The sequence below is a fragment of the Hylobates moloch genome, unplaced genomic scaffold (assembly GCF_009828535.3).
Source record: "Hylobates moloch isolate HMO894 unplaced genomic scaffold, HMol_V3 SCAFFOLD_5, whole genome shotgun sequence".
Lineage (NCBI taxonomy): Eukaryota > Metazoa > Chordata > Mammalia > Primates > Hylobatidae > Hylobates > Hylobates moloch.
The window spans coordinates 105,593,174-105,607,342 of NW_026652280.1; the positions used below are offsets into that span (position 1 = coordinate 105,593,174).

The 14,169-nt window shown below is 40.8% G+C and overlaps 1 protein-coding gene across 3 annotated transcripts in view; it reads left to right on the forward strand.

Moving 5' to 3' along the window:
- The window catches only part of GPR89A (G protein-coupled receptor 89A), an 82,706-nt gene that overhangs the window by 45,697 nt on the left and 22,840 nt on the right, over positions 1-14,169 (forward strand). For all 3 annotated transcript variants that reach the window (XM_058439356.1, XM_032151630.2, XM_032151629.2), the window contains exon 10: positions 6-98. In XM_058439356.1, the coding sequence (XP_058295339.1) occupies positions 6-98 (93 nt within the window). The remainder of the gene's footprint in view (positions 1-5; positions 99-14,169) is intronic.

Sequence of the window (14,169 nt, forward strand, 5' to 3'; positions counted from 1 at the left end):
CCCAGGAGAGAATAGAATACTCCAAAACCTTCAAGGGGAAATATTTTAATTTTCTTGGTTACTTTTTCTCTATTTACTGTGTGTGGAAAATTTTCATGGTAAGTATGTTATTTTTAATTATCAGAGTTTAGATGTTTTTTCCTAGTAGTGGCAGGGAGCTAAGAGTGGATTTGACTGATATATTGAACTAAATTCCAAATGTGATTGAGTCAACAGAGAGCATGATCTTTCACATCTCTGGGCTTCATTCGTTATCCTCTCTCCTTTTTAGATTACATAGATAAGGGAGGTTGCATTTTTCTTCTGTCAGAAATTGTTAATAAGGCCTTAGTTTATGAAATATCTAAATTGAGGCCGGGTACGGTGGCTCATGCCTATAATCCCAGCACTTTCGGAGGCCAAGACAGGCATATCACCTGAGGTCAGGAGTTCGAGAACAGCCTAGCCAACATGGTGAAACCCCATCTCTACTAAAAATACAAAAATTAGCCAGGTGTGGTGGTGGGCGCCTGTAATCCCAGCTACTCAGGAGGCTGAGGCAGGAGAATCGCTTGAACCCGAGAGGCGGACGTTGCAGTGAGCTAAGATCACGCCACTGCACTCCAGCCTGGGGAGAGAGTGAGACTGCATCTCTCTCTATATATAAATAGAATATGAACATTTCTTATTTTGCATTCTGCTTTCTGTGTTACCCATGAGTACATGACTGTATATATAACTTCAACTTCTACCTTCAGCTCAGAAGTTACTTGTCCTTTTTAATAATGTGTATACCTAAAAAATTAAGTTCACAATAAATTCTAAAATGTATTTCCATAGATAAATTCATTTGCTGTACATATAGCTCTAATTCTTTTGTGGTTTTCTCTTAATATTTTTTATGTACAGTATTTGTCTTTACCTCTGACTCAGGTATTAATGGATTTCAATGTGATTACAGAAAAGGCTGATTTGACTTCCTAGTTTGATGACTTTCCTACTGGGTTTGTGTTTGTGCAAAGAAGAGCTTTGTCAGCTTGTTAGTTAATTTTGATCAATGTAGATGAATGAGGATTTTCGTTATATAAAGGATCTAGTGTTACAATAAATTGATGTCAATAATACCCAGATGACATTTTAAAATCTGGATTCATTCAGTGGGAGATAATGAATGAAGATAGTATGTTCAGTTAGCAAAGCTACTAAAAGGTATTTTCCTAAGATGCAGCCTTTAGGGGAGCATGTCTTTTTTTTTTTTTTTTTTAGGTGGAGTCTCACTCTGTCACCCAAGCTGTAGTGCAGTGGTGTGATCTCGGCTCACTGCAACCTCTGCCTCCTGGGCTTAAGCAATTCTTCTGCCTCAGCCTCCCGAGTAGCTGGGATTACAAGCACGCACCACCATGCCCGGCCAACTGTTTTGTATTTCAGTAGACACGAGCTTTCACCATGTTGCCCAAGGTGGTTTCGAACTCCTGAGCTCAGGCAATCTGCCCGTCTCAGCCTCCCAAAATGCTGGGACTACAGGCATGAGCTATCACACCCGGCCTAGGGAAGCATGTCTTTTTTTTTTTTTTTTTTTTTGTGAAGACAGAGTCTCTCTCTGTCGCCCAGGCTGGAGTGCAGTGGCATGATCTCGGCTCACTGCAACCCCTCCACCTTCCAGATTCAAGCGATTCCCCTGCCTTAGCCTCCCAAGTAGCTGGGACTACAGGTGTGCGCCACAATGCCCGGCTAATTTTTTGTATTTTTAGTAGAGACGGGGTTTCACCATCTTGGCCAGGATGATCTTGATCTCCTGACCTCGTGATCCGCCTGCCTCAGCCTCCCAAAGTGCTGGGATTACAGGCGTCAGCCACCGTGCCCAGCCAGCATGTCATTTTTTAACGGGTTTATTGGGGTATAACTGATATGTAAACCGAACATATATTTATGTACAACTGGGTACATTTTGACGTACATATATACCTATGCAACAACCATCACCACCGTCAAGACAGAGAACACATCCATCCTTCACTGCCATGAGATTCCTGAGATTCCTAGTGTCCCTTTGTAATGCCTCTCTCCCACACCTCTAGTCCCCAGACGACTGCCAATCTGCTTTCTCTCATTATATATTAGTTTGTATTTTCTAGAATGTTATGTAAGTAGAATCCTACAGTATGTATCCTTTTTCTGTCTGGCTTATTTTACTCGGCATGATTATTTTACATTTTATCCATGTTATGATTTGTATCAGTAGTTTATTCCTTTGTATTGCTGAGTAGTGTTTCCATGGTTTGGAAGTGCCACAATTTTGTTTGTCCATTCATCTGATGATGAATATTTGGTTGTTTCCAGGTTGGAGATATTACAGATAAAGTTGCTGTGAACATTTGTATACAATTTTGTGTATAGACGTGTGCTGTCTTTCTCTTGAGTAGGCACTTAGGAGTGGAATGTCTGGATCATATGGCAGAGTAATGTTTAACTTTTGAAGAAACAGCCAACTCTTTTCCAAAGAAATTGTATCATTTTCACTTCCACCTGCACTGTGTATGAGTTTCAGTTGTTCACATCCTCACCAACACTCTATATGGCCAGTCTTACTAATATTAGACATTCTAATAGATATGAGGTGATAGTGCATTGTGGTTTTAATTTATATTTTCTTAATGTCTAATGATATTGAGCATCTTTTCATGTGCTTTTTTTCCCACCCATATTTTTTTTGATGAATTATCTGTTCAAATCTTTTGCCAATTTTTTTTTTAAATTTTAAGTTCTGAGGTACATGTGCAGGATGTGCAAGTTTGTTACATAGGTAAGTATGTGCCATGGTGATTTGCTGCATCTATCAACCCATCACCTAGGTATTAAGCCCAGCATCCATTAGCTATTTTCCCTGATGCTCTCCCTCCCCGTCCCCGCCTTCGACAGGTCCCAGTTTGTGTTGTTCCCCTCCCTGTGTCTGTGTGTTCACATTGTTCAGCTCCCACTTGTAAGTGAGAACATGTGATATTTGGTTTTCTGTTCCTTCGTTAGTTTGATGAGGATGATGGCTTCCAGCTCCATCCATGTCCCTGCAAAGGACATGATCTCATTCCTTTTTATGGCAGTATAGTATTCCATGGTGGATATGTACCACATTTTCTTTATCCGGTCTATCATTGATGGGCATTTGGGTTGATTCCATGTCTTTGCTATTGTGAATAGTGCTGCAGTGGACGTACATGTTTATGTATCTTTATAATGGAATGATTTATACTCCTTTGGGTATATACCCAGTAATAGGACTGCTGGGTCAAATGGTATTTCTGGTGCTAGGTCTTTGAGGAATCACCACACTGTCTTCCACAATGGTTGAGTTAATGTACATTCCCACCAACAGTGTAAAAGCATTCCTATTTCTCTGTAGCCTCGCCAGCATCTGTTGTTTCTTGACTTTTTAATAATTGCCATTCTGACTGGTGTGAGATGGTAGCTCATTGTGGTTTTGATTTGCATTTCTCTAATGATCAGTGATACTGAGCTTGAGCTTTTTTTCATATGTTTGTTGGCTGCATAAATGTCTTCTTTTGAGAATTGTCTGTTCATGTCCTTTGCTTACTTTTTAGTGGGGTTGTTTGATTTTTTTCTTGTAAATTTGTTTAAGTTCCTTGTAGATTCTGGATATTAGGCCTTTGTCAGATGGATAGATTGCAAAAATTTTCTGCCATTCTGTTGGTTGTCTATTCACCCTGATGATAGTTTCTTTAGCTGTGCAGAAGCTCTTTAGTTTAATTAGATCCCATTTGTCAATTTTTGCTTTTGTGGCAATTGCTTTTGACATTTTTGTTGTGAAACCTTTGCCTGTGCCATGTCCTGAATGGTATTGCCTAGATTTTCTTCTAGGGTTTTTATAGTTTTGGGTTTTACATTTAAGTCTTTAATCCATCTTGAGTTAATTTTTGTATAAGGTGTAAAGAAGGGTTCCAGTTTCAATTTTCTGCATATGGCTAGCCAGTTTTCCCAGCACCATTTATTAAATAGGGAATCCTTTCCCCATTGCTTGTTTTTGTCAGTTTTGTCAAAGATCAGATGGCTGTAGATGTGTGGTCTTATTTCTGAGTTCTCTATTCTGTTCCATTGGTCCATGTGTCTGTTTTTGTACCAGTACCATGCTGTTTTGGTTACTGTAACCTTGTAGTATAGTTTGAAGTCAGGTAGCATGATGCCTCTAGCTTTGTTCTTTTTGCTTACAGTTGTCTTGACTTGTACGGGCTCTTTTTTGCTTCCATATTGAATTTTAAAATAGTTTTTTTCTAATTCTGGGAAGAATGTCAATGGTAGTTTAATGGGAGTAGCACTGAATTTATAAATTACTTTGGGCAGTATGGCCATTTTCATGATATTGATTCTTCTTCTCTGGGAGCATGGAGTGTTTTTCCATTTGTATGTGTCCTCTCTGATTTCCTTGAGCAGTGGTTTGTAGTTCTCCTTGAAGAGGTCCTTCACTCCCCTTGTTAGCTGTATTCCTAGGTATTGTATTCTCTTTGTAGCAATTGTAAATGGGAGTTCATTCATGATTTGGCTCTCTGCTTGTCTGTTGTTGGTGTATAGGAATGCTTGTGATTTTTGCACATTGACTTTGTATCCTGAGACTTTGCTGAAGTTGCTTATCAGTTTAGGTAGCTTTTGGGCTGAGACGATGGGGTTTTCTAGATAGAAGATTATGTCATATGCAAACAAAGACAATTTGACTTTCTCTCTTCCTATTTGAATACCCTTTATTTCTTTCTCTTGCCTGATTACCCTGGCCAGAACTTCCAATACTATGTTGAGGAGGAGTGGTAAGAGAGGGCGTCCTATCTTGTGCCAGTTTTCAAAGGGAATGCTTCCAGCTTTTGCCCATTCAGTGTGATATTGGCTGTGGGTTTATTATAAATCACTCTTATTATTTTGAGGTATGTTCCATCAATACCTAGTTTATTGAGAGTTTTTAGCATGAAGGGATGTTGAATTTTATCAAAGGCCTTTTCTGTGTCTATTGAGATAATCATGTGGTTTTTGTCATTGGTTCTGTTTATGTGATGGATTACATTTATTGATTTGTGTATGTTGAACCAGTGTTGCATACTGGGGATGAAGCTGACTTGATCATGGTAGATGAGCTTTTTGATGTGCTGCTGGATTTGGTTTGCCAGTATTTTATTGAGGATTTTCACATCAATGTTCTTCAGGGATATTGGCCTGAAGTTTTCTTTTTTTTGTTGTATCTCTGCCAGATTTTGGTATCAGAATGAGCTGGCCTCATAAAATGAGTTAGGGAGGAGTCCCTCTTTTTCATGTTGTTTGGAATAGTTGCAGAAGAAATGGTATCAGCTCCTCTTTTTACCTCTGAATTCAGCTGTAAATCCATCTGGTCCTGGGCTTTCCTTGGATGGTAGGCTTATTACTGCCCCAAATCAGAACTCCCTATGGGTCTATTCAGGGATTCAACTTCTTCCTGGTTCAGTCTTGGGAGGGTGTATGTGTCCAAGAATTTATCCATTTGTTCTAGACTTTCTAGTTTATTTGCATAGAGGTGTTTATAGTATTCTCTGATGGTTATTTGTATTTCTGTGGGATCAGTGGTGATGTCCCCTTTATCATTTTTTATTGTGTCTGTTTGATTCTTCTTTTCTTCTTTATTAGTCTGGTAGTGGTCTATTTTATTGATCTTTTCAAAAAACTGGCTCCTGGATTAGTTGATTTTTTTGAAGGGTTTTTCGTGTCTCTATCTCCTGCAGTTCCGCTGTGACCTTGGTTATTTCTTATATTCTGCTAGCTTTGGGGTTTGTTTGCTCTTGGTTCTCTAGTTCTTTTAGTTGTGATGTTAGGGTGTCGATTTGAGATCTTTCTAGCTTTTTGATATGGGCATTTAGTGCTATCCATTTCCCTCTTAACACTGCTTTAGCTGTGTCCCAGAGATTCTGGTATGTTGTCTCTTTGTTCTCATAGTGTCAAATAACTTCTTGATTTCTGCCTTAATTTCATTATTTATGGAGGAGTCGTTCAGGAGCAGGTTGTTCAGTTTTCACGTAGTCGTGTAGTTTTGAGTTAGTTTCTTAGTCTTGAGTTCTAATTTGATTGTCCTGTGGTCTGAGAGACTGTTATGATTTCAGTTCTTTTGCATTGAGGAGTGTTCTACTTCCAATTATGTGATCAATTTTAGAGTATGTGGCACCAAGAAGAATGTATATTCTGTTGTTTTTGGGTAGAGAGTTCTGTAGATGTCTATCAGGTCCACTTGATCCAGAGCTGAGTTCAAGTCCTAAATATACTTGTTAATTTTCTGTCTCAATGATCTGTGTAACATTGACTGTGGGGTGTTAATGCCTCCCACTATTATTATGTGAGAGTATAAGTCTCTTCGTAGGTCTCTAAGAACTTGTTTTATAGATCTGGGTGCTCCTGTATTGGGTATGTATATATTTAGGATAGTTAGCTCTTGTTGAATTGAACCCTTTAGCATTATGTAAAGCCCTTCTTTGTCTTTTTTGATCTTTGTTAGTTTAAAGTCTGTTTTGTCAGAAACTAGGATTGCAACCCCTGCTTTTTTTTTGCTTTCCATTTGCTTGGTAAATTTTCCTCCATCCCTTTATTTTGAGCCTATGTGTGTCTTTGCACATGAGATGGGCCTCCTGAATACAGCACACTGATGGGTCTTGATTCTTCATCCAGCTTGCAATTCTGTGTCTTTTAATTGGGGCATTTAGTCCATTTACATTTAAGGTTAAAATTGTTATGTGTGATTTGATCCTGTCATGATGCTAGCTGGTTATTTTGCAGACTTGTTATTGTAGTTGCTTCACAGTGTCATTGCTTTGTGTACTTCAGTGTGTTTTTGTAGTGGCTGGTAATAGTTTTTCCTTTCCATATTTAGTGCTTCCTTCAGGAGTTCTTGCAAGGTGGTGACAAGTTCCCTCAGCATTTGCTTGTCTGAAAAGGATTTTATTTATCCTTCATTTATGAAGCCAGATAGGAAATTCTGGGTTGGAAATTCTTTTCTTTAAGAATGTTGAGCTGAGCGCTGTGGCTCATGCCGGTAATCCCAGCACTTTGGGAGGCCGAGGCAGGCGGATCACGAGGTCAGGAGATCGAGACCATCCTGGCTAACACGGTGAAACCCCATCTGTACTATAAACACAAAAAATTAGCCGGGCGTTGTGGCGGGTGCCTGTAGTCCCAGCTACTCGGAGAGGCTGAGGCAGGAGAATGGCATGAACCCGGGAGGCGGAGCTCGCAGTGAGCCGAGATTGCGCCACTGCACTCCAGCCTGGGTGACAGAGGGAGACTCTGTCTCAAAAAAAAAAACAGAATGTTGAATATTGACTCCCAGTTGCTTCTGGCTTATAGGGTTTCCACTGAGAGGTCCACTGTTAGTCTGATGGACTTTCCTTTGTAGGTGACCTGTCCTTTCTCTCTGGCTGCCCTTAACATTTTTTCCTTCATTTCGACCTTGGAGAATCTGATGATTACGTGTCTTGGGGTTGATCTTCTCATGGAGTATTTTACTAGAGTTCTCTGGATTTCCTGAATTTGAATGTTGGCCTGTCTTGCTAGGTTGGAGAAGTTCTGGCTTGTCTTGCTAGGTTGGGGAAGTTCTCCTGGATGATATCCTGAAGTATGTTTTCCAACTTGAAACTTGGTTCCGTTCTCCCTGTCTCTTCTAGGTACCCGAATCAGCCGTAGGTTCGGTATTTTTATATAATCCCATAGTTCCCTTTCTCTGCCTGTCTTATTTCAGCAAGATAGTCTTCAAGCTCTGAGATTCTTTCCTCTGCTTAGTCTCTTCAGCTGTTGATACTTGTGGTTGCATTGTGAATGTCACATTGTGTATTTCAGCTCCATCAGGTTGTTTATGTTCCTCTTTAAACGGGTTATTCTGGTTAACAGCTCCTATAATGTTTTATCATGGTTCTTGGCTTCTTTGCATTGGGTTAGAACATTACTCCTTTTGCTCAGCGAAGTTTGTTACTGCCCACCTTCTAAAGCCTACTTCTGTCAGTGCATCCATCTCAGCCTCAGCCTCAGCCCAGTTCTGTGCCCTTGCTGGAGAGGTGTTGTGATCATTTGGAGAAGAGGCACTCTGGCTTTTTGAGTTTTCACCGTTTTTGTGTTGATTCTTTCTCATCATCCTCAGTTTATCTACCTTCGATTTTTGAGGCTGTTGACCTTTGGATGGGGTTTTTGTGGGGTCTTTTTTTGTTGATGTTGTTGTTGTTGCTTTCTGTTTGTTTGTTTTTAACAGTCAGGCCCTTCTTCTGTAGGGCTGCTGCCATTTGTTGGGGGTCGAATCTATACCCTACTCTCCTGGGTCCCTCTCGCACCTGGAGGTATTACCAGTGGAGGCTGCAGAACAGCAAAGATGGCAGTTTGCTCCTTCCTCTGGGAGGAAGCACTGACCTGATGCCGGCACGAACGTTCCTGTATAAGGTGTCTGGCGAGCCCTGGTGGGGGGGTCTCAGTCAGGAGGCACAGGATCAGGGACCTGCTTAAGGAAGCACTCTGACTGCCCCTTGGCAGAGCAGGTGTGCCGCACTGAAGGGAATCCCCCTCCTCTGGACTGCCCAGACCCTTCAGAGCCAGCAGGCAGGAAAGACTAAGTCTGCTGAACCACGAAGACGGTAGCCACCCCTACCCCCGGGGGCTCCTTCCCAGGGAGATCAGTTCTGCCCATAAACCCCTACCTGGAGTTGGTGACATTTCTGCAGGGAGGCCCCGCCTAGTGAGGAGGAATGGATCCGAGTCCCACCTAAAGAAGCAGTCTGGCCACAATTTGCCACTGCCACTGTGCTGTGCTGTGGGGAATTCCTCCTGGTCCAAACCACCTATTCTCCCCAGCACTGGCAGGGGAAAAGGGCAGACTGGACCCGCAGTGATGGCGGCCATCCCAGGAACTTGGTCATCTTAGGCAATTTCCAGCCTGCTGCTGCTGGCTGCAACCTCAGTGGCCACTGAGCGTCTGGGCAGCTCTGTGCTTGGGTTCCAAGGCCCTGTTGGCCTGGGCTTACGAGGGAATCTCCTGATCCACGGGTTGCACAGATCTGTGGAAGAAGCATGGTTTCCTGGACAGGGTGCCACAATCACTCACCGCCTTCCTTGGTTGGGGATGGGAACTTCCTTGCCCTATGCGGCTCCCAGGTGGGGCTGTTGCACTACCCTGCTTTTCCTCGCTCTCCATGGGTCGTGCCAACCGCCTAGTTAGTCCCAATGAGAGAACCTGGTTACCTCAGCCTGAAAGTGCAACATTCACTCGCTGTTTTCATTCTTGATAGGAGCGGCCAACAGCAGCTACTTTTAGTTGGTCACCTTGGCCCCTCCCCCGACCTTGCCAGTGTTTTCATTAAGTTGTTCCTTTCCCCGTCCTTCCTTCCTTCCTTCTTATCCTTTTTCTCCTGCTCCTCCTCCAGCCTTATTGCACTGACTAAAACCTTCAGTACAAAGTTGAATAGAAGTGGTAGGAATAGTCATCCTACTGTTATTCCAGCTCTTAGGGAGATAGCATCCAGTCTCACCTTTCATTATGATGTTAGGTTTTCCCTAGATGCCCTTTATCAGGTTGAGGAAGTTCCATTCTAATCATAGTTTATTGAGTATTGTTAATCATGAAAACGTGTTGGATTTTGTTAAATGCTTTTACTGCATCTATTGAGGTGATCGATATTTTTCTTTTTTAGTCTGCTATAGTTGATTACATTCATTAATTTTTGAATATTAAACCAATCTTGCATTCCTAGAATAAACCTCACTTGGTCATGGTGAATTATCATTTTTCTATTTTGTTAGATTCAATTTGCTAAAATTATGTTAAGAATGCTTGCATTGTCTGAGCATGTTGGCTCACACCTGTATTCCCAGTACTTTGGGAGGCTGAAGCAGGAGAACTGCTTGAGGCCAAGAATTTGAGACCAGCCTGGGCAGCATAGCAAGACCCCATCTTAGCAAAACAATAAAAATTAGCTGAGTGTGATAGCATGCCTGTGTTCCCAGCTACTCAGGAGGCTATGGTGAGAGGATCGCTTGAGCCCAGAAGTCCAAGGCCTCAGTGAGCTATTATCACACCACTGCACTCCAGCTTGAATGACAGAGGGAGATTCTGTCTCAAAAAAAAAAAAAAAATTGCCTCCATATGTATGAGGATATTGGACTATAGTTTTCTTTTCTCATAATGTCTTTATTTGGTTTTGGTGTCAGAGTAATGCTTGCTGACCTTAGAGAATGAGTTGAAAAGTACTGCCACCTCTTTAAATTAGTGGAAGTATGTGTGGAGATGTTGTTATTTCTCCCCTAAATGTGTTGTAGAGTTTATCAATAAAGCCGTCTGGGCCTGGAGGTTTCTTTGCAGGAAGATTTTTTTTAACTACCAATTCATTTTTTTAAAGATAGAGGGTTTATGCAGGTTATCTATTTCTTCTTGAATGAGCTCTTGCAATTTGAGTCTCAAGGAATTTGTCTATTTTTATTGAAGTTGTCAAATTTATTGGCATGGTATTGCTCATAATATTCTTACTATCCTTTTAATATCATAGAACCTGTAGAGACTGTTCTTTTTTTCGTGTAACAGGTTTATTGAGATATGATTCACATACAATACAATATACTCATTTAGTGTACAATGCAGTAGTTCTTAATATATTCATAGTTTTATAACCATTACCACAATCAATTTTTGAACATTTTTATCAAGCCAAAAAAAAATTCCATACTCATTAGTAGTCATTCCCCATTTCCCTCCAATTCCCACTTCCTCAGCCCTTAGCAACCACTAATCTATTTTCTGTCTCTATAGATTTCCCTATTCTGGATGTTTCATATAAATGGAATCACATAATTTATATTGTTTTATGATTGGCTTCTCTCATTTAGCATAATGGGGTTGGGGAGGGCTTTTTAAATGTAATTTTAAAAAGTATATATTTTTTTTTCATAGAGACGAGTCTCACTACATTGCCCAGGCTGAGCCACTGTACCCAGCCCTAGCATAATGTTTTTAAGGTACATCCATGTCATAGTATCTATCAATACTTCATTCCTGGCCAGGCACAGTGGCAGATGCCTGTAATCCCAACACTTTGGGAGGCCGAGGCAGGAGGATCACTTGAGCCCAGGAGTTTGAGACTATCCTGAGAAACAAAGGGAAACCCCATTATTTACCCCTCCCTCCCCGACACACACACACACACACACACACACACACACACACAAAATTAATACGGCATGGAAGTACATGCCTGTGGCCCCAGCTGCTTGGGAGGCTGAGGCGGGGAAGGATCGCTTGAGCCTGGGAAGTTGAAGCTGCAGTGAGCCGTGATTGTGCCACCGCACTCCAGCAGGCAACAGAGCAAGACTGTCTTAAAAAAAAAATTCATTATTTTCTATGGCTGAATAACATCTATTTCATTTTATAGATACACCACATTTTTTATCCATTTATTAGTTGATGTACATTAGGATTATTTCTACTTTTGGGCCATTATCAATAATGCGATGTGAACATTTGTGTATAATTTTTTTGTTTTTGTTTTGAGACAGAGTCTCACTCTGTTGCCCAGGCTGGAGTGCAGTGGGGTGATCTCAGCTCACTTCGACCTCTGCCTCCTGGGTTCAAGCGATTCTCCTGCCTCAGCCGCCTGAGTAGCTGGGATTACAGGTGCGTACCACCATGCCTGGCTGATTTTTCTATTTTTAATAGAGACGGGGTTTCACCATGTTGGCCAGGCTGATCTCAACTCCTGACCTCAGGTGATCCACCAGCCTTGGCCTCCCAAAGTGCTGGGATTACAGCCACGAGCCACCATGCCCGGCCTCGTGTATAAGTTTTTATGTGAATATATGTTTTAATTTCTCTTATGTGTGTATCTAGGGGTAGAGTTGCTGTGTCATATGCTAAGTATATGTTTAACCTTTTTATTTATTTATTTATTGAGACGAGTCTCGCTCTGTCACCCAGGCTGTAGTGCAGTGGTGCAGTCTCAGCTCACTGCAACCTCCGCCTCCCAGGTTCAAGCAATTCTCCTGCCTCAGCGTCCCTAGTAGCTGAGATTACAGGCGCATGCAACCACGCCTGGCTAACTTTTTTGTATTTTTAGTAGAGACAGGGTTTCACCACATTGGCCAGGCTGATCTCTAACTCCTAACCTTGTGATCCACCCGCTTCAGCCTCCCAAAGTGCTAAGATTATAGGCATGAGCCACTGTGACCAGCCTATGTTTAACCTTTTAAAGAACTACCAGACTTTTCCAAAACAGCAGCAACAGCTTACATTCCTGTCAGCAGGGGATGCGTGTTCCAGTTTCTCCACATCCCCACCAACAATTTTTATTAACTTTTTTATTATAGCCATCTTCATGGGTGTGACAGTGATGTCTCTCTTGTTCTTAATATTGGTAACTTGTGACTTCCCTCTTTTGTCTTTATCAGTCTAGTAGAAGTTTATTGGTTTTATTGAACTTTTCAAAGAACCAACTTTTGGGTTAATTAGTTTTCTCTCATTTTTTGCTATTTCATTGATTTCTGCTCTGGTCTTTGTTATTTCCTTTCTTCTGCTTATTTTGAGTCTCCTTTTTCTAATTTCTTAAGATGGAAACTAAGATCATTGATTGGAGACCTTTGCTGATATAGGGGTTTTAATGCTATACATTTCTTGCTATGTACTGCTATACTAGATCTCACAAATTTAATGAATTGTTTTTCTTGTTCAATTCAAAATGCTTTCGAATTTCCCTTTGATTTCTTCTTTGATTCATGGGTGATTTAGAAGTGTGTTATAAAATATTTGAGGATCTTCCAAATATTATTCTCTAATTGATTTCTAATTTAATTTCATGTGGTCTAAGAACATATTTTGTATGATATGAATCTTTTAAATTATTGACTTGTGCCGGGCGCGGTGGCTTAAGCCTGTAATCCCAGCACTTTGGGAGGCCGAGGCGGGCGGATCACGAGGTCAGGAGATCGAGACCATCCTGGCTAACATGGTGAAACCCCGTCTCTATTAAAAATACAAAAAATTAGCCGGGCGTGTTGGCGGGCGCCTGTAGTCCCAGCTACTCGGGAGGCTGAGGCAGGAGAATGGCATGAACCCGGGAGGTGGAGCTTGCAGTGAGCCGAGATCGCGCCACTGCACTCCAGCCTGGGGGACAGAGCAAGACTCCGTCTCAAAAAAAAAATAATAAATAAATAAATAAATAAATAAATAATTGACTTGTTTTCTGTCCCAGACAGAATATGGTGATAAATGTCTTACATGTATGTGAGTAGAATATGTATTGTGCTCTTGTTGGCAGGAGTGTTCCATAAATGTCAATTACATCAAATTGATTGATAGTATTATTAGAGTTTCTGACTAATTTTATCAGTTATTTAGAGAGGGGATCCAGCTGTTGTGGATTTGTCCATTTCTTTTTTATTTCTATCAGTTTTGCTTTATGTGTTTTGAAGCTCTGTCATTAGGTATATAAACATTTAGAATCATTGTGTACCCCTTGTTGAAATGATCCTTTTATCATTCTGAAATGTCCCTTTTAATACCTAGCAGTATTTTTGCTATGAAATCTACTTTGTCTGACATTAATATAGACATTCTGGCTTTCTTTTGATTAGTGTTAGCATAATATATTTTTCTGTCCTTTTACTTTTAACCTATTTGTATCTTTATATTTATTAAAGTGTTTTTTTCTTAAAGAATATATAGTTGAGTCTTGCATTTTTATCCAATCTAACAACCTCTGCCATTTCGTTGACATGTTTAGACCAAGGATCAGCAATCTATAGCCCACATGCCAAACCTAACCACTGCCTGCCTTTGGAAATAAAGTTTTACTGGAATGCAGCCAAGTCCATTCATTTGTGTATTGTCTGTGGCTGCTGCCACACTCCAGTGGCAGAGTTTGCTCACCTATTATGCAGACCATTTACATTTCATGTGATTATTGATGTGGTTGGATTTTATTTTATTTTTTAATGTGGTTGGATTTTAAACTACTGTGTTGCTATTTCTTTTCATTGGTCCCATCTGTTCTTTTCTCCTTTTTTCCTTTTTTTAAACTGCCATCTTGGGGATTAATTGGGAATTTTTCATTATTCCATTTGATATCATTTGTTGACTTATTAGCTATAACTCCTTTTTTTGTTATTTTAGTATTTGCTGTTAGAGCATTCAGAAAAGAACCACAAGGAATTACC